At 44.2% G+C, this 27,169-nt stretch overlaps 2 protein-coding genes and 1 long non-coding RNA gene across 3 annotated transcripts in view; all 3 read right to left on the reverse strand.

The window, feature by feature from the left end:
- Positions 1 to 2,546, reverse strand: part of LOC145431099 (voltage-gated inwardly rectifying potassium channel KCNH2-like) — a 24,796-nt gene extending 22,250 nt beyond the window's left edge. The window contains exon 1 of the mRNA XM_080306442.1: positions 1,008 to 2,546. Coding sequence (XP_080162568.1) covers positions 1,008 to 1,083 — 76 coding nt within the window. The 5' untranslated portion in view covers positions 1,084 to 2,546. The remainder of the gene's footprint in view (positions 1 to 1,007) is intronic.
- A 1,957-nt stretch (positions 2,547 to 4,503) lies between these two features.
- Positions 4,504 to 27,169, reverse strand: part of sspo (SCO-spondin) — a 98,343-nt gene continuing 75,677 nt past the window's right edge. The window contains exons 111-117 of the mRNA XM_080306443.1: positions 26,403 to 26,567; positions 25,988 to 26,199; positions 24,990 to 25,085; positions 16,142 to 16,202; positions 15,435 to 15,565; positions 9,809 to 9,959; positions 4,504 to 4,819 (exon numbers count right to left, since the gene is read on the reverse strand). Coding sequence (XP_080162569.1) covers positions 4,797 to 4,819; positions 9,809 to 9,959; positions 15,435 to 15,565; positions 16,142 to 16,202; positions 24,990 to 25,085; positions 25,988 to 26,199; positions 26,403 to 26,567 — 839 coding nt within the window. The 3' untranslated portion in view covers positions 4,504 to 4,796. The remainder of the gene's footprint in view (positions 4,820 to 9,808; positions 9,960 to 15,434; positions 15,566 to 16,141; positions 16,203 to 24,989; positions 25,086 to 25,987; positions 26,200 to 26,402; positions 26,568 to 27,169) is intronic.
- Positions 19,085 to 20,244, reverse strand: LOC145431028 (uncharacterized). Its single transcript, XR_013911405.1, has 2 exons — positions 20,093 to 20,244; positions 19,085 to 19,412 (listed from the first exon to the last, which is right to left on the reverse strand). It is a non-coding gene; the product is annotated as an uncharacterized LOC145431028 (long non-coding RNA).

The following is a 27,169-nucleotide window of genomic DNA, read 5'->3' on the forward strand; positions in this document are numbered from 1 at the left end:
GTCGTGACTGTTAGGAGTGCAGAGTCACATCGCTGGCTTTTCCACAGCAGGCCTGTAAACTACCCAAGAGCAAGGTGCATGGTAGAAGGCAGGCAGCTTGTTTTCTGTGTTTAGACAGGGGGTCCCGAGCAAAGACTTTAATTCAGCCAACATCTGAATGTTTATCTTCTCCGCCCTGGAGAAACTGACATTTTAAAGAGGCATTTTAATCCCTTGCGTCAATATAGCCTTCACCAGCCTGGAAAATGAATGGCAATGACACACATCCACTCTTTCTTCCTCTGTACGCCACAGCCTCATCTTCATCTGCCCCGAGGTGCAGAGAACGTGCTGCTCACGGCTGCAGAGGCACGTCTGAAGTCTGGTCACACGCTCGTGGTTGGGAACAACATGCATGATTTGCATCAAAGATAAAAGTGCCACAGGGAGGTGGGGACGGGTGGAGACAGCTTTGAATTTCATGCCCACGGGCTCTTATGCAAAATCCATCGGTTCAGATATATTGTTTGTTTTTGAAGCTTGCTGGAGATCGATTAATGTGAAACAGCGATTTGGAAGGCAAACGAAACTCAGAATGGTTTCAGCGATTACTGAGTATAAACACTGAGGACGAACCTGATTCCATGAAAGCAAGTGTACTAAAGGATGCAGATACTAACCTTTAACAAGAGGCTCCAAGTAAACTCAGGAGCGCATCAATCTACACAAGCTGCTGCTGCCGTGAAACGTTTGGCATCCGTAAAGTTTCGCTCGATTTCTGATTGGTTTCATTTATCACAGAGTTCCGACCCTTGTGACGTGTCACGGCCATTAAGCATGCAGGGGACACCATAATTGAGGCTAATTCTGGAAAACAACGTGTCACCTCAACGTCTACATCATTAGGATGCTATTTCTAACAGCTCCCGAGTCAGCAAATCAATCACTACCGCCGGCCCTCGATGAAAGCAAAGCAGGCTGTGGACGCTTGGATAAACAATCTGAAGGAGGAAAATCTAGATTCTTACTTTGACTGTCAAATTTCCTGATGATGGTATCCAGGAAGGTGTTCTGCGGAGCCACATGGCCCCTCCGGACTGGCATCTTCGCTGCAGTGGCCCCTGGACTGCGAAAGACTTTGCGGGACTTTGAATAATATCACAGCGAGAGCGCAGTTCTCCAATCTCCGCAGCCGGGCGCACGACGCTCACGGCGCTCCCGGCATGGACGCTACAGCGCCAGGCTCAATCCGGGGGCCAAAGTTTTCCCAAGTTTGGCCGCAGAGAAAGTGAAATCTCTTTCCACGAGAAAGTGAGGAAGAGGAGAGTTCTGGAAAAGGAGGCGCGCTGTAGGATCTGAGCCGTTTTTTGCCCTCCAGTTTCCAGCCTGAGAGGCGCGAGCGTGTCTGCTTGTGTCCCCCGAGGGGAGGGCCGCCTGTCAGGTGATGTTCCTCCTGCTCTCACACTCGCTGGAGCGCGGGGGACCACTCATCCTGCACTACAACCCGCTCCCGTGAAGCGAGCTTTCCGACGAACCTCTGTGGAGCCATGGCTCTGGCGCTGAGCTGCGCGTCTTTATTCTTCTCTTATTCCACCTCCTCCTCTTCGCCACCTGAAGCTCAGCGCGTTTCACTGGGGAGGAAATGAAGAACACCGGATTGGTTGCATGAAAACAGCAGAGCTCAAGAACAGCAGCCCGAAGCGTCCTAGATCAGTGTTTTTTTTAGGAGGTGTTCACTGTATCGCTCTCCTCCATCTCGCTGTGCGCTCTGCCAGATGACTTCAGCTCCACTGGCTTCTAACTGCGTCTCTTTTTAACCCTTTGCGCATCAGGAGCGAGATAGCCAACCTTTGATGGGTGGAGGAGAAGGAGCGCGCTCTCGGCCATCCCTGCTCTCCTCACCCCAGAAAAAAACTGCTTATTACACCTCCAAGAGCTTTGCAGTTTGGGGGTTTTGGTCGCTGAAAACGTGGCCCAGATATCATTAAAGAGCACTGCAACTGATTTAAATGCCTCAAAACAAGATCATTTGTCACAAAGATGATCTTGTAATGAATGTGTGGTGCAGGTGATGGTGGATACGAGCTCTGAAAGGCTGCCGTTGTTAACAGGTGTTCGGCTTTGTGCTGCATTACCTGTCCTCAGCAGCTATGGGAGGGATTCAGTTTACATCCACGCCCTTCTGCCCGCTCCTGTGCTGCTTGTCTCTGTGTAACAAAAGACTCCATCCATACCTCACAAAGGAACATTCACCTGCGCGAAAGTGAAGCGTGTCTCTTTGCCTGAGCTGATCCTGAATCAGCGAGTTTGCCGTGGATAACGAAAGGCCGTTTAAAACGCGTTGCTGGTGCTTCTTTATTGTGCTTCAGGGAGGGTCGGATGGGGATTCACCACTCAGCCTGCTCAGCTACGTCACAAGGGTTCCCCCCTTCCGTCAACCTGGGGATGATGCCTTCATGGAGCGTCGGGTATTGCGGATCTAGCGAATGGATTGAAACCCAGTCCTGCTCTTCCGCTCTATTTTAGCATTACATGTAATATCTTTAAATATATGAATGTTCTCCAAACATTAAGAACGCGTAACGTGTCATTAATTTAGACTGTTAGCTAAAAAGGACTAAATTGTATGTCGGAAATGAAACCACATACTGTCATGGTACACAACAGTAGAATCTAATTACACAAAATGATGATGATGATTATTGTTATTATTATGTTGTCACAAGTTAATTATTTAACTGACAAGCTCGTTTTCTTGTGATAAACGGTTGGTAGTATATATATTGTCATTGTGGGGGAAATGAAACAGAAATGCTGATTATGTCCCAAAGACGAGATCGGATGAAATTCTCATCTTTTTGTATTAAAATGCAGCCGCGTGTGCGCTGCTGTCAAAGCCACTGGGAGCAAGAGTAGTTTGTGAGCTGCTGGGGACACTAACGAGGTGAAATTACGATGACCTTGTTTGAAGCATCGCTTCAATTTAGCTGTGAGGTATTAATTTTCCGACTGGTAGTGAAGGCATCAGCAGACAAAGCGTTTTCCTGAATCCCTTGAAGTCCATTGGAACCGGACTGCAGCCGGTTCACCTGTGATGGCTCCGACTGAGGAAAACGTCCTTGTTTTCAGCAGCGCCAAGCAAAGGCCTGAAGCCCTCTGCTGCTCCGTGGAAGCATTTATCAAAAATGTCCTGCACAGCTCCATAAGGCGTCCTCCCCCCTTTTTCCTCAGCATCATATTTTTAATGATTAGTCACACGTGATAAATTGCAGCCCTGCAGCTGGACGAAGACTATCGATCAAAACGTGAGTCTTTGGCATGAATTAAAAATGCAGCGGTTACTGCTCTTATTACTTCCAGCAGTATTTACTGAAGCAGCTGAAAGCCAGAGGAGGCGTGCTGGTCAGCCTTCCCCTCAAAACTCCCTTATTTAGTCAAGAAAAGAGAGGACGAGGAGAGGAAGAAAGGAGGGGACCGAGGAGGCAAGAAGGCGATGATGAGAGAGGAAAATCAATATGTAACTAAAGTTCATTGATGAATTAATGTGTGCGCACCTTACATTATATTGGATAAACGACTGAAATAAATAAAGAGAACAAGCTCCGGGCGTCACTTTGACACATCCATTAAAAGCTACATCTCCTTACAGCCGTGGCTAAACAGCTCCGCAGTAAATGAAACTGTCAGCAGAAACCGTGTTTTTCACACTGCCAGTTGTGTTAGACGTAGAAGCTGCAGCAGGTTTTATGAAGTAACCAAGAGAAACGCAGAGAGATGGATGATGGGTTTTAAATCATGTATAATCTTACTGTCTTTGCATTCCCCATAAAAGACCCGGTGACACAGGAGACGAGCTCATCTGTGGGGAAATGAGCACATTATTTTAAAAAGGACTTGAACGCTAAATCTAACGAAGGCTTGCGTTACAGCCAGGAGGCTGTCAGGACAGCAACCTCTTTGATGCAAACCGAAGGAAAAGGGAAACGAACAGCAGCATGTTTGTGGCGTACACAGCTCGTTTGCTGCAGATATTTATCTGGAAGCTTCTGCGATTGTACTTACATCCTTTAGATGTTAAGTTTACTGAAGTGTGCAAGTAAAGCTGCTTAATTCTCTGGATTAGAACATTGTGATTACTCTCAGTGTATTAAACTACTACTACTATTATTATTATTATTAATAAAAAGCACATCAGCATAATTTGAATGTATGAAGGAAATCTGTCGGTGATCTCAGCCCTGAAATTGATCATAAATCAATCTTATAATCTTTTATCTTATAAACTTTTAATGGCACTTTTATTAACGTGGTGCTTTCCACGTCCCACAAAGCAACGAAGCATGTGCTGCTGCAACACTGCTTAAAACAGAAAAGGATTCCTCAAAGACAGACAGCTGACCTGCTGTCCATTTATTGACCAGCCCGTCAGCACTGCACTGTAAACATGGGAATATAACCCAGACTAGTAGCTGTTCAGTTCAGTAGCTGCTACGTATACATACACAAACATACACAAGAAACATGTTTTAATGCAGTAGAACTTGTATCATAGGATCTTTAATCTATAAATACACAGTAGAATGTACAGGCTGCAGAATATGTAAGAAATATACGATCAGCAGTAAGATCCAGTCATTTGGTGACTGAGCACTACAGAGCACTGTGTTTATCAGCAGGGACTTTTTCCACTCATCCATCCGTCCACCCAGAATCCTCCATCTATCACCCAGCTGGCTTTTAGCGAGGTGCTCCTTGGTGCTTTGGACTTCACACTGTTCTCTCTGCGGTGCGTTCGCAGACGCGTCCAACAGACTCGCTCAGCGTCGGGACAGATCGCCTCCTGCGGAGAAAGGAAACAGTGAGCCGGTGTCGCATCTTCACCGCTACTCCGTCAAAGAACTGAACACGTTCAGCAAACAGAAAACTGCTTCCTGTACAGGATGACAGATTGAGACCCAGCAAAGACTTCTGGCTCAATTCTGAAATGAGCCTGATGAAACTGAACTCTATTAAAACAGGTGCAATGTAGATGCAGATGTGTAGAAATGATGTTATATGGATTCATAGGCGCGCGTCTGTGCGTGTGTGTTATCAAAGATTGATCGCACCAACGGCCAAAGCCATCAGATGTAATGTCCACGGAGGAGCAGCACTGGGGGTGGGGTTCTACGTCGTATGTGGCTCCATCCAATTAACTGAGGCGATCAGCCATGCTGATGAATGGATTACAGCATAATTGCTTCAGAGGTGGGACCCTTCATTAAATCATTTATGACGGGCAAAGGTGAGCATATGTTTGTGTGTGTAAATCTGCAGGAATGCTCGTGTCAGTGACCACACGCTTGTGGTTCAGCCTGGTGGTAATAAAAACAACTGTGACATGAAGGCTGAGTCTTTGAATTGGATATGTTCTTCCCATTTCCAGCCCTGTACTTTCATTCTTGGACTTTTGCTTTCTGATTGGCTGCTTGCTGCAAACAGAAGGTTAGAGCAGCACTTTCACTTTGGCTCTGTTTCTGTTTCATTCCACAGCAGTGCATGCTCCTCACTGAACAAGAGTGAGGTGGTTTCTTAAAATGTACAATGTGCACACACACAGTGAGAGAGAAATAACAGCAGACCCGTCTAATAAGTGTTTTCATGTAAATAATAGTTTGTTTTGTGTTTTTTCCACAGACAAACACATTTTTCTACGCCACAGATTTAACACACAAGTATAAATGCTCTCTCAGATGAACTACCAAACACAACACATTGCACCGTTTCATTATTTATTTACCAAAAGCTGAGCCAAAAAACAAAGTCCACCCTCTCTAAAGCCTTCAAGAGGGTTAGAAGCAGCCAAGAGATCGAATGCACAGTCAGGTGAAAACATCAACAACTGTTGCTGCCCATCAATCTGGGAAGGGTTCAAGCCCATTTCCAAACAGTTTGAAGTCTTATTCTACAGTGTGAAAGACTATCCAGAAGTGGACGTCCCAGCAAATTCACTCCAAGGTCTCAGCGTGCAATGCTCAGAGGAACTGCAGCAAACACAAGAGTTCATCCCGGCAAGAGTTAGCATGCTCAGCTTTAAAATTCACCACATTATAAAAAAAGGCTGAACAAGTACGACTTTTTTTGGAAGGAAAAAATAAGATGAAGGAATACAACAACGTCCTTTGGACAGACAACACCAAAGCAGAGATGTTTGACCATAAACCAGCATATCAGCACAAACAGCCCTAATCAGCTGCCAAGTGTAGCGATGATTTGGAGTTACAGCCATAGGTCCTGGGTTTCTAGCAGCCTAGCAGCAACACCTCTGTATACCAAAGTATTCTAGAGAACATGAAGCCATCAGCCTGACACCTGAAGTGTGACTGAAACTGGGTCCTACAACAAGACAAAGGTCCCAAGCACAGCTGCAAGTGTTCAACAGAACGGCTAAAAAAGAACAGGATCGAGGCGCTGCAACGGCCCAGTCACAGTCCAGACCTCAGCCTAATTGAAATGCTGTAGCGGGACCACAGGAGACGTTTCTATAAATAAATGCATGCCTGCAAAGCTCAGTGAGCTGAAGCATGTAAGGAACAGTGGGCCAATGATGTGAGAGGCTGATAAACAAACAGCAAATGATTACAACAAAGTATTATTGCTGAAGGTGTTCTACAAGCTACTGAATCACGAGATCACCTCCCCTGCCCCGTAAGCTGGAGAGGAAAACATGGACGACTGACAGCTGTTCTGCTTTCAGAGCGATCGTCCCGATGCAGCTTTCTGCCTTGTTTTAATATTAGATACCAAGTCTGATGCTGAGAGGAGGCTAAAGGACAAATGGACACAGACGGTCGTCACAGAGAAACTGCAGCCCGGCTGATAACCTGAAGCCACAGACGGACGTCACTGTTGTTGAAGACACTGATCATTAAGACACCAAGGATCAAACTACAGGATTATTAAAGTTTCCACTGTGGGTGTGCCAAGTAACAAAATCTGTTATGTCATTCATGGAGGTAACACCTGCTCTCCACGTTAACAGGTTTCCACACCACTGATGATAGCAAAAGTGACATCACTGATAGAGGGTGTGTCCCAAACTCGCCATGAGCCTAAAGCTCCACCTAACGACGAGTCTGATCCAGAAACGCAGGGGAGCTGCTTCAACTGTGACATCTTCACAGGCACCCAGTCTTTACTTTTCAAAGCTGCCTTGAGTTTGATTACAGAACAAGAACTCCTCAAGGACAAACGTGAAACTCTTAGTTGCATTCAAAGTAAATTATTTGCACGGAGCAGTAACTGCTGCTAGTTTCTGACATGCAGTAAGTTTGGTTGTAGACTTCAGACTGTTTAGATTCATCCAAGTCTGTTCGAATGAGTCCAATAAATATTTACAGACAGAAATCATCTCTGTGGCAGCGGGTGTGCTTTTAGCTCAGCTGTAGGGGGAGAGGTGGAGCTGAGCTCAGATAGCAGTGCCAGGTGGAGTTGATTGGCACAGCAGCCACTCTCCCGCCACAGAGGAGACCCCGCCCCCCCGCCCCGCCCAGCACGCTACTCAATCATTCAAATTTAGTTCTTATTCGACTCTGATCAACAAATTTGTCGTGAATTGTGTCACTAAGATGAGTGATACGTTTAAGGCGTTCCTCAACCCTTATGCCATAGCAAAGGCCATATCGCCATGACAACCATGCTGGTCATTTATATGCTCAATTCTCTGGCAGTCATGAGATCCTAGTTCATAGCTTTCATTTCAAGTTTCTTTGCAGGATGAAGTCAGAGCGGAGAGGACGATGTTTTCTCGTAGTGACCCAGCTCAGCCTGATATTCTACCTGTTTCTTTCTCAGGCCTGGTTAAATTAGTCGACCTGATGAAACAACATTTTATTACCTGCATCTTTTTAAAAATAGCTTTTCCTTTTTGGCACATTTTTAAGGACATATGACATCACAGCTATGCAGATGACATTCAGTTATAGATCTCCTCTAAGCCCTGCGTTGTTTTAAGCTGCAGGTCTTTTAAAACCTGGAAGGCTGAACACCTTGTTTAACTTCATGAGGAGGAAAGAGACGTCCTCCTTTGTACCCCTGATAGATTTCTGTGAACTCCTGGTCCCCATATTTCTGAACCTTGGGGCAGCTTTTGACTCACTTTGGATGATCAGGTTAAATCTCTGTTTCGATCTTGCTCTTTTATTCACTTAAGACACCAGGCCAACCTGAGCTCTGTTGTGTCCTGCTGTGAATTAGAAGCTTATTTCATCTCTTCTCAAAATAACCTCCTTCAAACAAAGTGTTCAAAATGCAACTGCAAAGTACTCGTGTCTCACTCACTTTAAGATTCTGGTTGTGACTGTTGGAGCAGCAGCAAACGTGTCCATGCAAACACCCCTGCAGGTTCCTGAGGTCTAACGATCAGGTTGTGTGCTTCACACAAGGCTGAGAACTAAAGGAGACAGAGCTACTGGCCCTCCAGCTGTGTCTTCATTAGTTGTTCTTTGTAAGTTGATATCTTGAACTGTATAAATAGAAATGTACTTATATGAAAAACTTGCTTTAACCTTTTAGGAGCTGCAGCCGTCTTCATACATGCTCCCATATTTTCAAAGGCTCAAAAGTAATTGCACAATTAACTGCCAAGCAGTTCCAAGTGAGGCCTGATCTCTCCTCACTCTGTGACAAATTAGGCAGAGAGACCTGTTAGTGACTCTCGTGGCTGTATATAAGCAATAGGTCTAACCTAAACCTATTTCCTCATTACATCATGGCAAATTAAGTAGATGAAAGGTCAGCGGCTGCTTCCAGGATTGAGTTTGCATTTGGTGGCTGTGCTTGGGAGCTCACCATTACACTGAAAGCAACAACCCAGGTCTAATCAGAGAGATCGGAACATTTGGTACATTTTTATAAAGCAGGAATGCAGCAGTCAGCTCTGCAACACCCAAATTCCTGGAAGATCACAAAAGACAACTGAATTCTTCCCTTCATAATATCTATCCAAGAAGATGCATCATTGCTACAGTGTTCTGTCAAGACGCAACTTCATGAATGAAGTACAGACGCAAAACGCTGATAACGCCCGAGGACAGAAAGACCGGATAAGACTTTCCTAGAAAACATCGAAGAAAGCCTGCCAAGTTCTGGAAGTTTCTTTTAGGAATATGAACTTGTAGCAGAGAAGAGTCTGTCAAACACAGTGGAGTGTTATCACAGCCAGTGGAAGTGGGTCAAGGGTGTTTATTCATGACTAGGTGTTGGTAGAAGTAGCAGGAGGAATTCTGAAGTATTGACAGCTTTACTTTCTGCTCACAGCGAATCAAAGGCTGTGAAACTGGTAGGACAGAGCCTGGCAGTAAAGACACAGCAAAGCAACGGCTCCTGAAGGTAAAGACATTTTCTCGGACGGCCACAACAGCCTTTAGTGGGCAGAAAGAGCCACAAAGACACAGCAACTAACAGTGGATCCAGTGAAGAAGAAAGTCCATCGGCTTTACGGTTCAAGCACTACATGCCTGTAAAAGAGTTTCATTTAAGAATGAACAACAAGGGAAATTTAATAAATCTTAAATGTAAGGAATATTTTTCAAAAATCTCTTGAAATAAAGCTGAAAGTCTGTCATTTATTAAATCTTGATTGCTTCCACTGGTTGGTGGTGTTTACAGGAGACATCTGAAAATGACTGCATGACTGTCCTGATGTGTATAAGCCTGGATGATTGGATGAAACTCTGACTTGAGGAGGCCGGTGTGCACTCGTGCCTGTATGAAAAGTTTTGCATATATTTAAATCTCACACTGATATGAGAAATGGACATGCAAATCCATCAGCCCCATTACGCCTCACCTTGGCAGCTAGTGCACTCGCAGCTGTGTATGACTGGCAGGACAACCGGCTCGCTCTCTCCACTCTCACACTGCAGGCTGAGGAAGCGCACCGGGGTGTTCGGGTCCAGGCGGTAGCTGCAGCACTCACACACCGACTGGAGATACGGCTCCTACGTGGAGAGAGTAAAAAGAAGAGAGAGGGTAACTAAATGTTGGGGGCAGAAAGAGAAATAAGAGCCAAGAGGGTGACTTGGATACGATGAGGGCAAACTGAAATCAGAGCAGGGGACGGTTTTATGAGGAGATCAGGGAAATAATAGGAAGTAGAAAGTGAAACAATCAGAAAAGAAAGTTTAAATGAGGGGAAAGAGTAGGACAGATAAGGAAGGGCAGATGCCTCCCTCTATTCTATGTGATGGAAGATTACAGTGTAAGAACTACAGCATATTAAGGACAAAAAATGAACGAATGCCTTTAAATGTTTCTGCATAAATAAGAGTAGCAAAGAAAAGCAAACCCAGTTAAACGTATGACCCGTGTGCTGAGGTGAGTCTCTTTCTGCTTCACTTCCTGTGAGCCCACAGACAGATGCACTAACATTTGACTTTGCTGCTGTCATTCAGTCCTCATCGCTCCATCAATAAAGGTGAGCTGTTGTGACGGCGATGAAAAGCCCAAATCTTGGCCCTACCATGACCGTGTGTGACTGATGGGATGTGGTTCCAGTGCTGTAATGCATGTTTCTTTTCTCCACACATCACTCTTAGCATCTAAACCAAAGGTTTTCTTTAAGACATTTCCACAGAGCATTATTCACAGAGACCTCTGCCTCATCTGTGTGCTCTGCAAACAGCAGATGGGCAGCACAGCTTTTCTGCTTGTATCTCTGCCACGTGCATTCGCGAACATGAACATTTGACACTGTGAGGCAGGTCTAAGCTTAGCTTCTTATTTTGTAAACTCCTGCATCCCTGTTTGCTGCTGGGCTGATCTGTGGTGCTCGACCATGCTGAGGAGGCTAACAGCATTCTTTAATTTCCTTGCTTTGCAGACAGTCTGTCTGACTGTGAACGGGTTGAGTTCAAAGTCTTTACAGATGGTTTTGTACCCTCTCCCAGTCTCCTCAGCATCCTCAGCATCTACATCTATCGTCCTTCCTGAAACATGCAGGAGTTAAATTATGGAACAGTCTAACAGAAGAAATAAAAGACAGTCAAAACATAAAACAGTTTAAAGTAAAATATAAAAACCTCATTTTAAATAAGTATAAGAATGAAGAAAACGGGGTTAACCCAGGACGGTAATGTTGCTGGTAATGGTGTTGCGGTTCTTTTTTGTTTTTTTGTTTGTTTTGGTTTGTTGTTTTTCCATAACTTGTGTATCTGCAAATATACACATTCTGTATTTTTCATATGAAAGAAACTATACTGTGGTGGGGCTTGCTAATTTCTTGTTTTTGATTTATGTATGTTATGTTTTGTTTTACTTCATATGTTTCATATGTTGTTTGTTTAATTTAAGACAAAAAAAAAATTAAATGAATGAGAGGTAAAACTTGAGGGGGTAGGGACAAATAAGTAAATACTTCAGCCTACTCCTTTTCAAACAAATAATGGAATGATATTTTGTAATGATTGTGAAGGCACATGTTTGAAATGTTTGAAATAAAAATGAACTGAACTGAACTGAACATGCTGTGAAGAACAGACTTTGACAGATCCCTGATCTTTACGTAAAACAGGGTGTCCATGGACTCCTGACTGAGGGCTTTAAAAAGAGCATTTATACTGATTACAAGTCAGATTTTTAGTTCTCCAACAGTTCCAAAGGAAGATCTCATTCAGCTGCTACATGCACCACAATGTTTCTTCGTTGGATCCGTGCTTACTCTCCCTGTCATTTAATACACTGTGTTCATTATCGCCTAATCAGAATGAAGAAAGAGCTGAGCGATGCTAAGATGTCTGTGATACACAGAAACTGTTATCTCATGGTTGATCTCTGCATAACAAGCCAGTGTAGTTATAACATGGCTTAATACTGTAAGCAACGTGAAATGTATAATAATAATAACAAGAGCAAGAAAGATATGTTTTACTTCTTTACGTCTTTTTAAGGTGGCTTACATGACAAACTCAACTGATAACAAATAACAGAGTCAACAAAGATACATGCAAAAATCCTGAAATTTGAGAATAATCGAGCCTCGTTTGTAACTCAGAGAAAGAAGGTCGCCTTTGGAAGCTGTGTTCATGCATCCAATTAATGCAGACAAAGCCTGAAGGAGACTGTGGAAAAGTACAGAGGACGGTAGCAACGCATGATACATAAAAGGGGAAGGAGGTAAGAAAAGTTCCTCTGAAAAATAGTTATTAGTACTTCTCACACACTTTGAAAAGTCTACAGTGTGTGTGTGTGTGTGTGTGTGTGTGTGTGTGTGTGTGTGTGTGTGTGTGTGTGTGTGTGTGTGTCCGATAAGTCAGCCGGTGATGGGAAACTTGATCACTGTAATGAATTCCTGCTTCTTCCAGTCGTGCTAATCAATGACACGGGGACTTCACAGGGTTGCCTAGTCATCGGTTACCATCCCCGGTTGCCGCAGTAACGGGAGGTAATGACACATTTGGCCGAGCTGATGTTTATTTTTACTGATCTCCCAGCATGACTGACTCTATTTTTACAGTGGAGACGCATAGATGCCAAGGAAGAACAAAGTCACCATGGTGATGAGGTGATAAGCCTGCTGTCTTACAAGGATGAAAAAGACAGAAAACCAAGAATGAAAATCAAAGAAGAAGAAAAGATAGAATCCCTCTACCCCTGCACGAGATTCAACACATCCATCTACTGTATTTACACCCTGATACTTCACATATTATATCTTGTATTTCTGTTTGCCTGCCTTCAAGTCATCAACTGTATGTTTATCTTTAAGCACAGATGTCAAATGCTCAGCTCAGGATGCCATAATTAAAGACAATTCTCTCGCATCAGTAGAAAAAACAAAATAGAAAATGAGATGATCTCATTTGCTAAAGATGATACCCTGAATCATGATTTTATTAATAGTTTTTGGGATTTTCTCGCCCTATGACAGCTGGGATAGGCTCCAGCGCCCCCCGCGACCCTGAAAAGGATAAGCGGAAGTGAATGGATGGATGGATGGATGGATTTAAAGGGACTTAAAGGGCAGATGCATAAACTGTACATAAAAGATGGCAATAACTGGTTGCTCTTAAAAGTAAAGCCATTAACCTTAAACCCTCATGCTTTGTAATGGCCTCCAGGGGGTGATTCCCCTGGTTGATGAAAACATGGGAAGTAATGAAGTACAAATACTTTGTTACTGTATCCCAAAAGGCTGATTCTCTCAGCTGACTGCAGGTTTCCCCAACCTTATAAATAGTCTTCGATCAGTAGTTGTTGATCAATAGTCAATGCAATTTGCATATTAATACAATTATAAATGAATTGGGTTGCACAATGCACAAAGAGCAGCAGGTCAGCTGATCACAGCCTGTACACTAAGAAAATCTTCCCCCACCTTCTGAATCCACTTTAACCCCTGACTGTGCACATTTTCCTGTTTAGAGGAAAAGTCGCCCTCTGCAATGTAGCAACAGAAAACAGATTTATGTTTTTTATTTTGCACAAAAATAGAAATGTCCTCCAAAGAGCTACTCTTACTTTCTTACTTTGAGTACATTTCAGTCTCTACATTTCAGAGTCTCTACTATCTGTGGATGCTAGCTGACCCCATGCAAACTAGTTATCCTGCACAGGAAGGGTGAATAAGAACACTCTTTACAAATATTGTCAGTCAGGAAAGTAAAGTTCAGAGGCTGTTTCAGGTGTTTCACCTGTTTCATGTGTTTCGGCTGTTTCAGGTGTTTCAGGTGTTTCAGCTGTTTCAGCTTTTTCAGCTGTTTCAGCTTTTTCAGGTGTTTCAGGTCTTTCAGCTGTTTCAGCTGTTTCATGTGTTTCAGCTGTTTCATGTGTTTCAGCTGTTTCAGGTCTTTCAGGTCTTTCAGGTCTTTCAGGTCTTTCAGCTGTTTCATGTGTTTCAGGTGTTTCAGCTGTTTCATGTGTTTCAGCTGTTTCAGCTGTTTCAGGTTTTTCGGCTGTTTCAGCTGTTTCAGGAGTTTCAGGTGTTTCAGCTGTTTCAGGTGTTTCGGCTGTTTCAGGAGTTTCATGTGTTTCAGCTGTTTCATGTGTTTCAGCTGTTTCATGTGTTTCAGGAGTTTCAGGTGTTTCAGCTGTTTCATGTGTTTCAGCTGTTTCATGTGTTTCAGGTTTTTCGGCTGTTTCAGCTGTTTCAGGTGTTTCAGCTGTTTCAGGAGTTTCAGGAGTTTCAGCTGTTTCATGTGTTTCAGGTGTTTCAGCTGTTTCAGGTGTTTCAGCTGTTTCAGCTTTTTCAGGTGTTTCAGCTGTTTCGGCTGTTTCAGCTGTTTCGGCTGTTTCAGCTGTTTCATGTGTTTCACCTGTTTCACCTGTTTCAGCTGTTTCAGGTGTTTCAGCTGTTTCAGCTTTTTCAGCTGTTTCGGCTGTTTCAGTTGTTTGAGGTGTTTCAGGTGTTTCAGCTTTTTCAGCTGTTTCGGCTGTTTCGGCTGTTTCAGTTGTTTCAGGTGTTTCACCTGTTTCAGGTGTTTCAGGTGTTTCACCTGTTTCAGCTGTTTCAGCTGTTTCAGCTGTTTCGGCTGTTTCAGGTGTTTCAGCTGTTTCAGGTGTTTCAGCTGTTTCAGCTGTTTCGGCTGTTTCAGGTGTTTCAGCTGTTTCAGGTGTTTCAGCTGTTTCAGCTTTTTCAGCTGTTTCGGCTGTTTCGGCTGTTTCAGTTGTTTGAGGTGTTTCAGCTGTTTCAGCTTTTTCAGCTGTTTCGGCTGTTTCGGCTGTTTCAGTTGTTTCAGGTGTTTCACCTGTTTCAGGTGTTTCAGGTGTTTCACCTGTTTCAGCTGTTTCAGCTGTTTCGGCTGTTTCAGGTGTTTCAGCTTTTTCAGGTGTTTCAGCTGTTTCAGCTGTTTCAGGTGTTTCAGCTTTTTCAGGTGTTTCAGCTGTTTCAGCTGTTTCAGGTGTTTCAGCTTTTTCAGCTGTTTCAGCTGTTTCGGCTGTTTCGGGTGTTTCAGCTGTTTCAGGAGTCAGTGAAACAAAACCTGCTGAAATCAAATCGGGTGGCAATTGGGCTGAATGTGGTAGAAACTCCATGTTTGAGGCTTTGGAGTCTAGCAGTGTCAGAAAAACAGTGAGATTTGTGTGTGAGGATATAAAGAAGTCACAAGACGGCGAAGATATTGTACCAAGAAGGGAAAAAAGAGTTTGGAAGTCTGCAGGAGAGTGAGAGAGACACCAGGACTAAACACTAAAGACGCCGTGAAGTTTGGGTGTCACCTCTGCCCGGCTGAAAACTCCATTCACTTAGAATGGTTTAAAATGGCATCTTTGATGACTTGATGATAATGACTCAACACGAATGAGTGCACATGCCATGTTTTACAATTTGCAAAATAAATCACCGAAAAGCCTTTTTACAAAAGACCTTTTGAGTGTTAGTCCCTTTTGTCTTAGTATGCTACCAGTTACTACTTCTCAAAATTGTCTGCAGGTGTTCAGAGAGTAACATCCCGTGTGTGCGTGCATGTGTGTGGCTGTACCTCCAGGATGACATCAGTCCTGGACAGGCAGCGTCCCCTGCAGAAGCTGACCTCCACATTGTCAAGTCGACAGTCTCCCTTGGTGATGTTGCGGACCTGCACATAGCGATGACACTCTTGCACAGGCTCACCTTGTGCAAACGCAGAGAGGAAAAGAGATACACTTAGGACAGAGCAAAGGAGGGGAGAATATAATAAACCAGAAGCACTACTTTATAGACGATATTGTCTTTGCATTTGCATGAAATAACGGCAAAAAATGACAAAAAGGAGGAGACAGAGCAGAAAGCTCATTGCAGAAGGCAGGGTGACATTGCCGTGAAATTTCCTCCACTGGGACAGAGATTAAAGCCCCAGTGTAGGTTAAGTAATGTAATCTCCCACTAATTGGGGGCTGAGGCACTTCCCTTGTAGCCTCCTCTAAACTGAACTGAAGAACATTCAAATCCATTTAAGTGGTCTGGAAGCCATGATACTGGAACGAATGACTTGCTCAGGAATAGATTGTTTTGCAAAAAGCAGCGTTTTAATCGCTCCTTTTGTTTCGCATTATCATACGTGGGAAAGCCTTACTCTGTGGATCCGCTGATAGTTTTAAATGACTAATATTATGGAATCTGATGGTCAGAAGTTTGGGAGTAAGGTCCAAGAATGTTGACTGATGGTATTTGGGATGCGTTTTTGTGCCATGTGTATGCAGTACCAACCTGGAAACTGCTTTCTACACACGGGGCAGCAGCTGCCTGGTTCTTCCACCTTCACCTCCCCCTGAGAGAATCATGCAAACAGAATCATGCAACATTTATGGACGGCTTATATTTGTCATGTCTAAGAGTGTTTCATTGGCAAGTTAGAGCAGGCATTTCATCAAAAGTGCGAGTACACATATGCATGTGCATATCCAGAAAAACATTAGCACAAGCTAACTGAGCATCAACCCCATATGAAAGTGAAGGGTGACTCTTAATTTACATCTTCTGGTATCTTCACATTCATAATGCTTTCATAATAGCTGTCTAATAACCGTTTAAGGTTAAGGGCAGGCCCAGCTTAATTGAATTATGTGAGAAACAACTAATTCAAAGTCTGAGTCTGAGATAATGTAACTCCTGCAAACATGAGAGTAGCTTCACCCAGAGCACATGTAACAGTCCTGAAAGGGTCTGGAGAAGGTTCTCGACCTTCACCCGACCTACCTACTGGTTTGGTGGTGCGTCAGTGATGGTCTGGTGCCGATCTGGGAGGAGACCCCCCAGGACACCATCCCGGAGAATGCATGCAAATATGTGTGGGCCAAACAATCACCCAGTGTGATGCCCTGTTGTTCCTAATAAGTTGTCCACTCCATACCAGTATAGAAACCCAGCATGATTTCCCCCCCCCCATTGAGATCTGATGTGTTTTCAAAACGTTCATTAATGTTTTTGAGCACGAGCACCAATAACTCATCATTACTATAACTGGGCCCTCAAACCAACATCAGGCTTCAAAACACAGAAACCAGTGGCATGAGTTTGAATGTGTCCGTTCTTTGTATGCAGTCTGTGGTTCTCACACAGCACAAAGTGAAATTCAAACGACAAACAAGTACCAAGAGTTTCATGGCCACTTGAGGCTGGTTCCAAAAGTGAGTTTGTCTTTGTAGACTCGTGTTTAAATGTCTAACGTCACAAAAATAAACATATATACCACATGGAACATTTTACAGTTTATCTAGAGATAGTTCTGCCCTACATAAAAACTGTGAAGAGATGAAACTCAAGGTGTAATTACATGAACCCACTGGGAGGGTCTTTTTACCAAACGAGTGATGCAGAGAGACGGATGAGGAGGCAGAAAATGACATAGAGCCAGGCAGGCAGAATGGAAAAGGGACAGGAATAAGAAAATGACACATGAAGACCAAAAATAGCACATGAAAGAAACTGTGACGTAAGGACACACAGGACACAGAGGGAATAAAGAGAAACCCAGAACAGAGAAAAGCAAGGTGTCCTGTGATGTCCCTGCCTGAGAATAGCTGCTGTTAGCATGCAGAGTCACACACAGATCCATCTATAGCATCACTCTAGTGCGACACACACACACACACACACACACCTCTTGACTGTTCACCTCAAGGAGTGTTCCTTCCACTCGGCACTGCTGCCAGCCTTCCCTCAGGGCTCCCCCAGGGATGAAGGAGCCTACTCACTTAAAAGGGTGAGAGGTCATGAAGACGACTATTGTAAGTTGTGTGTGTGCGTGTGTGTGTCACAGGGGATGGAAACAGGTAGGAATGGGTATTCCTGTTTATTTCAGGGAAAATGATCCGAGCATCAAAGCGTGTTGTTTACAGGCTGTTGGGGGAATCGTAGCGCCTTTAATTGGTGTAAACGATCAGCGTTTGAGAGGAAGGCATCCTAACAGCTTTGACATTATAACAAAGCCCTCAATACATTGCCTTAAAAAGATAGATGCGCTCCCAGCAGAGCCACGTGCAGATTTCAATTTTAAACAGTGACATGTTTAACTGTAAGCTCGTAAACAGCAAAGCACACCGACAGTCACCCACTGTCAGCCTGCCAGCAGAGGGAACGCAGTGCATTAAACGACCTTTCCATATTGTTTTGGATAAGGAGCGCTTTCACTGAGCCATCACGTGGTCAGCAGTTACACAACCGAGCCCCTCCAGAGACAGAGTGCACTACACTAAAGAACTGCTGCACCACAGGTGGAGCACTGGGAGGACCGTGGACTTTGTGGAGCTTGCTGTGCAATCAGCCTCTCTCTTCAGGTTGTGGTTGTCAGCTGAATTTATTTTTACACTGGCCTTTACACTGCGCTGCTGTGCTAAAGATATAATTCAGCGCAGTGTGTCAAGGATGAGACAGCTAACTTTCCTACTGCAGCTCATCTGAACTTCTCCACAGTGGTGAGACGATTTAAAATGTCTGTTCAGCCCAAATTACACACAGAATATCTTCTCTTATGATAATTTCTTTTACGATCATTATCTTCATGTTTGCAGGTGGTCAGTGAAAAACACACTGGCCTGGACTGGGATGGAGATCTGTCCAGTAGCTCCGCTCTTATTTCAATACTGTTTGATAATATGCTACTACACTGTACATTAACCTTTATTATTAAGTATTTTTGATTTTGAGTTGGCTTTGGACTCTCTGCTCATTCTTTCACATTTATGAAATATTCATAAATGAGTTCTGTATTCTCGGGTGAGGAGTTCAGCCATCCGGGAGGGGCTCAGAGTAGAGCCGCTGCTCCTCCACATTGAAAGGAGCCAGCTGAGGTGAGTTGGGCATCTGACAAGGATGCCTCCTGGGTGCCTCGTGGGTGAGGTTTTCCAGGCATGTCCTACCGGGAGGAGGCTCCGGGACAGACCCAGGACACGCTGGAGAGATTATATCTCTCGGCTGGCCTGGGAACGCCTTGGTGTTCCCCAACAAGCGGGAAGAGGTGGCTGGGGAGGGGGAGGTGTGGACTTCTCTGCTTAGGCTGCTGCCCCCACGACCCGGCCCCAGATAAGCGGAAGAAGATGGATGGATGGATGCAGGCCCGGCCCTAACCAATCTGGCGCCCTAGGCAAGATTTTAGGTGGTGCCCCCCTACATCGGCAGTGTAGTGTATGTACTCACAAGAAACCGAATAGCTTTGTCTTTGACCTTTTTTTTACTTAAAGAAAGCAAATTCACAATCAGAATAATTAACAAGATAAAAAAATATATGAATAAATAAATGAATACAAAAAATAAAAAATGAATATATGAAATACAATAACACTGCTTGATGCTGCTGCAAAACTGGTGGGTTGTGCTGCTGAGGTGGAGGCAACAGGAAGACCGCTTGATGCTGCTGCATCATGGCTGGGTTGTGCTGCTAAAGCTGCATCACTGGTGGGTTGTGCTGCTGAAGTGGAGGCAGCAGCGGTAGATGTGGTAGATGGCCCAGGGGTGGGATTTAGAAACTTCAACAGTGCATCTGAAGAGAGGAGTATGTGACACCACTGAGTATTAAAGTCTAATAATAAAAACATATGATTCCAGGAATAAAATGAAATGATATAATATAAATGAAAAACCAAAGAGATATATGTATGATGTTAACTGATATGCAAATTAGATTAGATTCAATTTATTGTCATCATTACAGTGAAATGCTGAATAGCAGAATGCAAAGTAACAGTATAATATCATATGAGAATGTTATGTTATGATTATCTTTGACCGAATCACAGCAGTGCTCATATTAAAAAACAGCATTCCCTCTCATGTGATATTGCTTAATTAACATTAATGATGTGCACTTTAACAACTAGGCTTACAACTATAATATATACAGGGGTGGAAAAGTGACTATTACCTGCAGGGTAAACGTTAGCTAACCAGAAGGCAATAACAATGTAAACAAAAAACACCTGCTTAAAAGATGAATACAAATGAGGAATGGTGGGAAAGGTGGGAGTACTGTAATTACCTAACGTTACATTATTATTTTCCATAACAATTTAGCCCCCTCCACAATATTAACTGACGTTAAAACAGTTAACTAGCTATTTATTGATTAGCAATTAGCGAATCATGTAACATTAGCTTAATGCTAAAAATTTAGGTTACTATCACATTCAGACAAATAATTTCATGTAGGCTAACGTTACCTACCTCTGTCTTTTTCTCGTTTCTCCTCCTCTTCTTCTCTCTTTTTTCTTCCCTGGCCACCTGACAGTTTTGGCCGTTTTGACATCTTGTGTTGATTTTTTGATGTGGTGACGTCCAAAAGGAACCATGATACGGGAAGGGAGGGGGCGCACCGTGCGGGGAGGGGGGGGGGGGGGGGGGGGCGTAATGTTCTAACAAATAATATTTCTATTAAATAAGCTTTACTTTGCATTTTAATTAACGTGGGATTATTCTTTGTATTTAGAAGTAATAGTACCAATTTTTTTTTTTTTCAACATTTGTGGCACTGGCGTGGCGCCCCCTGATGGACGGCGCCCTTAGCATTTGCCTATACGGCCTATGCCACGGGCCGGCCCTGGATGGATGGATAGATGCATGAATGGATGGATGGATGGATGGATGGATGGATGGATGGAGGGATGCATGAATGGATGGATGGATGGATGGATGGATGGATGGATGCATGGATGGATGGATGGATGGATGGATGGATGGATGGATAGATGGATAAATGGATGGATGGATGGATGGATGGATGGATGGATGGATGGATGGATGGATGGATGCATGGATGGATGGATGGATGGATGGATGGATGGATGGATGGATGAATGGATGGATGGATGGATGCATGGATGGATGGATGGATGGATGGATGGATGGATGGATGGATGGATGGATGAATGGATGGATGGATGCGTGGATGTTCTCTGGTGCACCTGAGTTGGTATCTTGATTTGCGGTTGTTTATGTTTGTTCCCCTTCGTGTCCAGTCTGTCTCAGTGTCCTGTCATCAGCATCTGTGTTTGTTTACCTCCCCAGTCGTGTCCCCATGTCTGTCTCAGTGTCTCTGTATTCATTCTCTGTGATTACCTTTGTAGTCCTGTCCCTGTGCCTTCGTCCTTCCTGCTCTCATGTTCATCATCTCATGTTTCATCCGTCTCTTCGTCCATTTATCCCCAGTTGCAGTGTCAAGTTCACATGTCTAAGTCTCAGTGTCACTTCCTGTTTTATTTTGATAGTCTCCAGTCTCATGTGACATGTTCAGTTTTACTTCCTCTGTCTGGTTAGTTATGATTTTGTTGAGCTGTGTGTCCATGTGTCTCCGTGTCCCTTAATATCCCCATCAGTCACCTTTGTCAGTTCCCAGCCACTGTTTGCTTTTATCAGTGTTAATAAAGCTGAGATTTTGAGTTTAGTGCTGTCTGAGTCTACAGTCTGCCACACACCCACACTTTATGACCACATTATATTTGTTTATAATTTCGAATAAACTTCTGCAAAACTAACGACACTTTCCATGGTTGCTTTTAGAGTTAGCAAATGTTAGCACAATGTTATGCAAGTTAACACAAAAACCTATCTATGCGAAGATGCCAAACTGTCTTAGTAGTTAGTAGGTGTGTAGACTGAGGCAGACTGAGGTGTGCAATGAAGAGCAGCAGTTGGCAGAACACCACCCATAAACCTCAGGAATGAAAAGCAGTGGGAAAAAACACTTTAAACAGAGAGAGGTAGAAACGTGTGATGTTCAGTTCTTTTCTTGCTTTGATGTGTGACAGATGTGGCGTTATTGAAGGAGCACCATCATACTTTTAGCTTTCTGAACAATACAGAACTCAGGCAGGTTGTAATTTGGGAATGTTCGGTCATTCCCTGATAGGATAATGACTCATCAATCCAATCAGGTCAGAAGCAGTTATGGTGACGACAAAAGTAATATTACTGAACCGGAAATGTCTCTCGCCCTGCAGTTTTAGAAGCTGACACCGTCTCCGGCTGCGTTGGAACAGAAATCCTTCCACAAGATGTAAGAGACCGTCTGCTTGGACCGTTTTGCTGCTGTGTCTTTATCTGCACTTTGCACAAAGCCTGACTTCTTTTCTTCACTAAGGGATATTTTTATTATCATGCAGAATTCCATCCATATATTATTTTCCCTACTTTTATCTTTTCCTTTGTGCTCTCTAATTCATCCCGGCAGACACGACCAGCGTGGGGGCTTCTGGACACGTTCACATTTTTACAATGACACAAACACGCTGACAAGAATGAACTAAATAAGAAGAAAGGGTGAAAATTAGCGAGAAGAAACAATGAAAAATTAAGTTTACAAGAAAAAGAACGTGATGCGATGCCTCCACAGACCAATGTTACAGGGAGGCACTGAATCCACCTCCACGTGACACCAAAAGTTCCACCTGCCTCAGGAATACTAACATGAATTAATATTTGATACAATTTTATATAATTCATCTGCTCTGGGGTGTACAGCATGAATGCTGTGTGTGACTAACACTGGGAGTCAGACCATTAGCAGCACAGCCATACAGTTACCTAAAGCAGGGGAAATCTGTTTGATGCATAATGTTATTAAGTTATCCAAAGTGTAATCTAAACTCCAGTTTACATGAAGTCAGAAACAGGACATCAAACGCGTATAATAAACTGCTAAAGATGAGGTAGCTCTGCACACCTGTATGCAGGGACTAGCACATTTCATCGACTCCTTTTTCCTGCCTGAGATTGTTTTTCCCATATTTCCCATATGTGCTCTGACCTATCACCATCAGAGTGCATAACCCACCCACCCTAAAAACCAAAACAACCTCAAACAGGATTAACAACTCTAAATCATTTGTCCATTACAATTGCCAGAAATTTTAAGTCCTTCAATGTATCAATCAATTCTTTTTCATCATCTAATATAAGACAATATTAACCTGAAATAATCTGAAACTAAATAATCAAGAAGCTGAAAACTTTTTGGTCTTCCATTTATACAAGATTAGAGCTAATCTGGTTCAGCTAGTTAGTGAAGACACAGAGTACAAATCAACAAAACTATATTACGCTTAAATAAGTAGCCAGTGTCTCACTGGAGGTAGAAGGCTATGGTGAAGACAAAAGGGCAGGCTCGTGGGAGGACTGGAGAGTCAGGTATTGATCTGTTTCAGCCAACATCCCACACATTCTTCAGCGGCAGAGCATTTTGTGCCTCATTCAGACTAATTTAGATGTTTGCAACCTCCAGAGATGTTAGGTGAATTGTAGCACCCCGGGTAGCTGTGGCAGTTGACTGCACTGATGTGTTCGTCTGAGAGACTAATTATGCCTCTGTACGTCAATCTTCCTCTCAGATTAGCAGTGTTTGCACCGGGACTGCAAATGCACGTTTTAGGTTGTCAGCAGCTACTGTGTAGAAAATGGTTCCTCCTCATGTGCATGTTATTTCTGGGGACCAATGTTTCTGTCAAACACCTTAGAACACCTTCAAAACTTTAAGACACATCAGAACTCGAAAAAGCTGGACGTCAGCACTGACATGAACCCGCTAATCTGTTAGAAATGCAAAGATTTCACGCATTTGTGGGAATTGATGAGTATCAGTCTACAGAGGGCTACATTACAAAAACCCTGAATATGAACTTTAATGAAATTTCATTGACATAACAGAAAATGGTGCTCTGTAGTTTCTATGGCCCACACAAGCTTACATGCATGCCTGACAACACCTGACAACGCTTAGGAGATATCCTCGCAGATCTGGACCAGGCCACGAGCTCAGTCTGAGGTGTCCTACTGGAGTGAAGGTCAGGTAAGCATGCGGCCATTCAAGGGTATCAATTGCTTCATGTTTTAGGAAATGGCCCCATACATCTCACCAGGACCACCAGGAAGAACCCAGGATCCACTGCACTGGCGTAGGGTGTCATTCCCACATAGCAGACAGGTCCGACACGAATCTAGTGTCAAGCCGACACTGCTGGCTGACTTCTGGCATGGTAAGTGGTATGTCATCCAGATGTGGGCCAGGCCTGGTGTAGATGGCACTGTTTATGTTCCTATTTTCCTATTTTAGTTAGAAGACCCAAATGCCATGTTGCAATACTATACTGCTTGGGTGAATGTGGCTTGTTGTAGAGAGCACTTTGAGTAATCCGCAAGAGTAGAAAAGCGCTATATATGAACCAGTGCATTCACTGTCTGAACAGAGTTTCGTCATGTTACTTTTGCACTATTATGTTCCAGCACATGTTGTTATTACATGGCTTGATTAAGGTACACATTAGGCTGACATCTGGGGCCAGAGCTGAGACGGTTCTGGGCCAGCAGTGTGTCTGCAACTGGCCTTGTGCTGGCCCATGTGTGGGCCACATCTGGCCAACCTAATCTGGGCCACCAAAGGGCCGTCATTCTTTGCAGTATGTGGCCCATGTGTAAGCACACTGTGTGGGCCAGATCAGGGCCGTACCAAGTTTGCTATCTAGGTAATGGGTCCATAATGTCAATCAGAGTACTGTTGCCTAGCCTGTGGAGCTCTGTGTGCCCCTCCAGCAATATGCCTCCGCTCCAAACTAACGTCCAGTTGCAGGCAGCTTCTCCAGACCCTTTCACGTGGCCTGTGAAGTCAGGTCACCCTCATGAAGTCTGTTTTTAATTGTATGGTCAGAGACGGTGACCTGCTGGAGGTCATTTTGTAGCTCTGGCTGCTCATCATGTTCCTCTTTACATGAGCAGATTCCTGCTGATGGGTTAACCCTGGTTGAGTTGGACTACCTGTGCAACCTCTGTAGGGTCCAGGTTTCCCTCATGCTACCAGCAGTGACACTGACCCTAGCTGAGCACAAAACTAGTGAAAAAACAGTCAGAAAAAAAAGAAGGTAAAACATGTGAGTGGCCTCCACCTGCAAAGCCTCCTGTTTGGGGCAATCTCACTGTTGCTTTTCTAATGCAGCTGTTGTTAATTTCTGCTACTTAACTGACCACATCAGCATCCCCTGACATCTCTGATTAAACAGTCTGTATCTGTGTGTGCATAAAGTAAAGTGAATCATCAAACCCATGTTGTTTCAGAGTGTAAGTGTCAGTGTCTCACCTCATCACAGTACAGTGGAGGGCACCTCAGCCGGCACAGTTTCCTCCCGTTCACACAGCTGCATGACAGACAGTCCTCCTCCCACTCTGATCCAGCCTGGCTCACACGCACACACACACACACGCAATATCCATATTTATACACCAGACGCTGTAATTGGGTTGATGCCTCAACAGCCCATTACCCTGCATGCACACTGGCATGAGTGCAGGTTTGATGAAAGTGCAACTGGAGCAATTTCTTCAGCGAATCCACCCAAACTGTTGTGGATTTGAGCTGATTGTGGCACACAGCGATGCTATAATTATAACAGTGCATTATACAGACATGCCTCACGTGTATGTGTTGCATATAGGAATAAAGTGGCTTTGCAGCTCACACGGAGCCATTTGGTAGAGTCATGGGGTGGCTGATTAGAAAACCACAGAGGGTCTTTATATGGACATGACTCAAGTAGCTGACAGAAAGAGAGAGACAGAGTAGGCAGGCAGACGGAACGAGACGGGAGAATAACGGAAAAGCTGGGGCGGACAGAAGGAGAGAAAGAAAGAGGAGGATGCAAGGAGAAAATGAAAAACTGTGTGAGGAGAAGGCGAGACAGAGAAAATGAAAGAGAAAGACCTCAGAAAGAAAGAAGAGCAGCCCTGACCTCTTGTCAGGGTAAGATTAATTGTTATAATCCTCTAATACCCACTCCTTCATAAATAATTCCTGGCAGGCTTGCCCAGTTGCCGTCCGAGCGCTGGCTTTAACAGCACTTCCTACATAATTGATGAGGGCTGAGGGCTGAAGGGGCACAGTGGCTTAATGTGTCCTGTTAAGCTTGTCACTCATCTTCTAATAGGCCCTTCTTTATGAGTAAATAACACAATGGGATTGAATGGGATGGCATGTAAACACTACACCAACGGTACGGAGGCGGGAACAATGGCTACAAGATGCCAAGTTTGCTGGGCAGCAGATGTCACTTTCCTTTTCGTGCGCACGCACCGACGTACCTCCCGCAGGACGCCCCGGTCATGGCAAGGGCAGAGGGCAGGGATGACGCACGCGCCCTCTGGGTTTCGGTAAAGCCCCTCCTGACACACGCAGCCTTCAGCAGAGTGGCTGCAGTTGACAGGAGAGGAGGAATAAATGTCCTGGCAGCTCCTCTCACACAGCAGGATCCCCTCTGATGTCGTCCTCCTCCACTGCTCCCCATCAGGACACGCTGGAGGAGAGGAGAGAAGATGGATGATACGATGGGAAGATGATAGGGTGGAGTGGAAAGCATTTAATGATGAATCAGGAAGGAGAAAGGAACAATGGGGATCCAAAGAGGGGTAAGTGTTTAAAGGATGCAGTGATAATGACGAGTTTACTCGATCATGCATCATCAGTAAAAGATCAACTGTCTCCCTTCCTCTCACTCACCACAGTCAGGGGCGATGCAGGTTGTTGTGCGGAGGTTAGGGCCTTCACACGGAGCCCCTCCATACTGGTTGGGCTCCAGAACAAATCTGATGGAGCTCTGCTGTCCTGCACCACAGCTGGCTGAACAAGGGCTCCACTGGGACCATGTGGACCACTGGCAGTCCACTAGAAGGACATAAGAGGGTGGGACATTCAGTCTTAGCACTGGTTTTAATGTACATTTATCTGCAGCAGGAAACAGGAGGAAACTGTCACCTGACCACTTCAATGTACCCAGGAAATTATAAACATTTCCTGAGGACGTGATCATGGAGAGGGCACTCAGACAACGGTAACTGCAGACTAAATGTCCACAACCACAACAACTAGTAGCCTCAACAGCAGTCGCCTCCAGGAGCTTTATACTGTAAGGTGACCCTACAATCATACATACAGAGAAAACCCAACAATCATATGACCCCCCTATGAGCAGCACTTTGGTGACAGTGGGAAGGAAAAACTCCCTTTTAACAGGAAGAAACCTCCGGCACACCCAGGGTCAGGGAGGGGCGGGGCCATCTGCTGTGACCGGTGGGTTGAGAGAAAGAAGATAAAGGATAAAAGACTAATGAAAAGATAAAGAAATAATAGTAAAATGTCTCCTTCACAGCTTTTGTTGTGTCTGCTGTAACCATCAGAGTCTAAGTGTGTGCATATTTACAGGAAACGTTCTATTAGGTCAGTAAAAGCATTTAAAATCTTTTAGACTGAAATAAAAGTTCATCTGA

The sequence above is a fragment of the Astatotilapia calliptera genome, chromosome 9, assembly GCF_964374335.1.
Source record: "Astatotilapia calliptera chromosome 9, fAstCal68.1, whole genome shotgun sequence".
NCBI lineage: Eukaryota > Metazoa > Chordata > Actinopteri > Cichliformes > Cichlidae > Astatotilapia > Astatotilapia calliptera.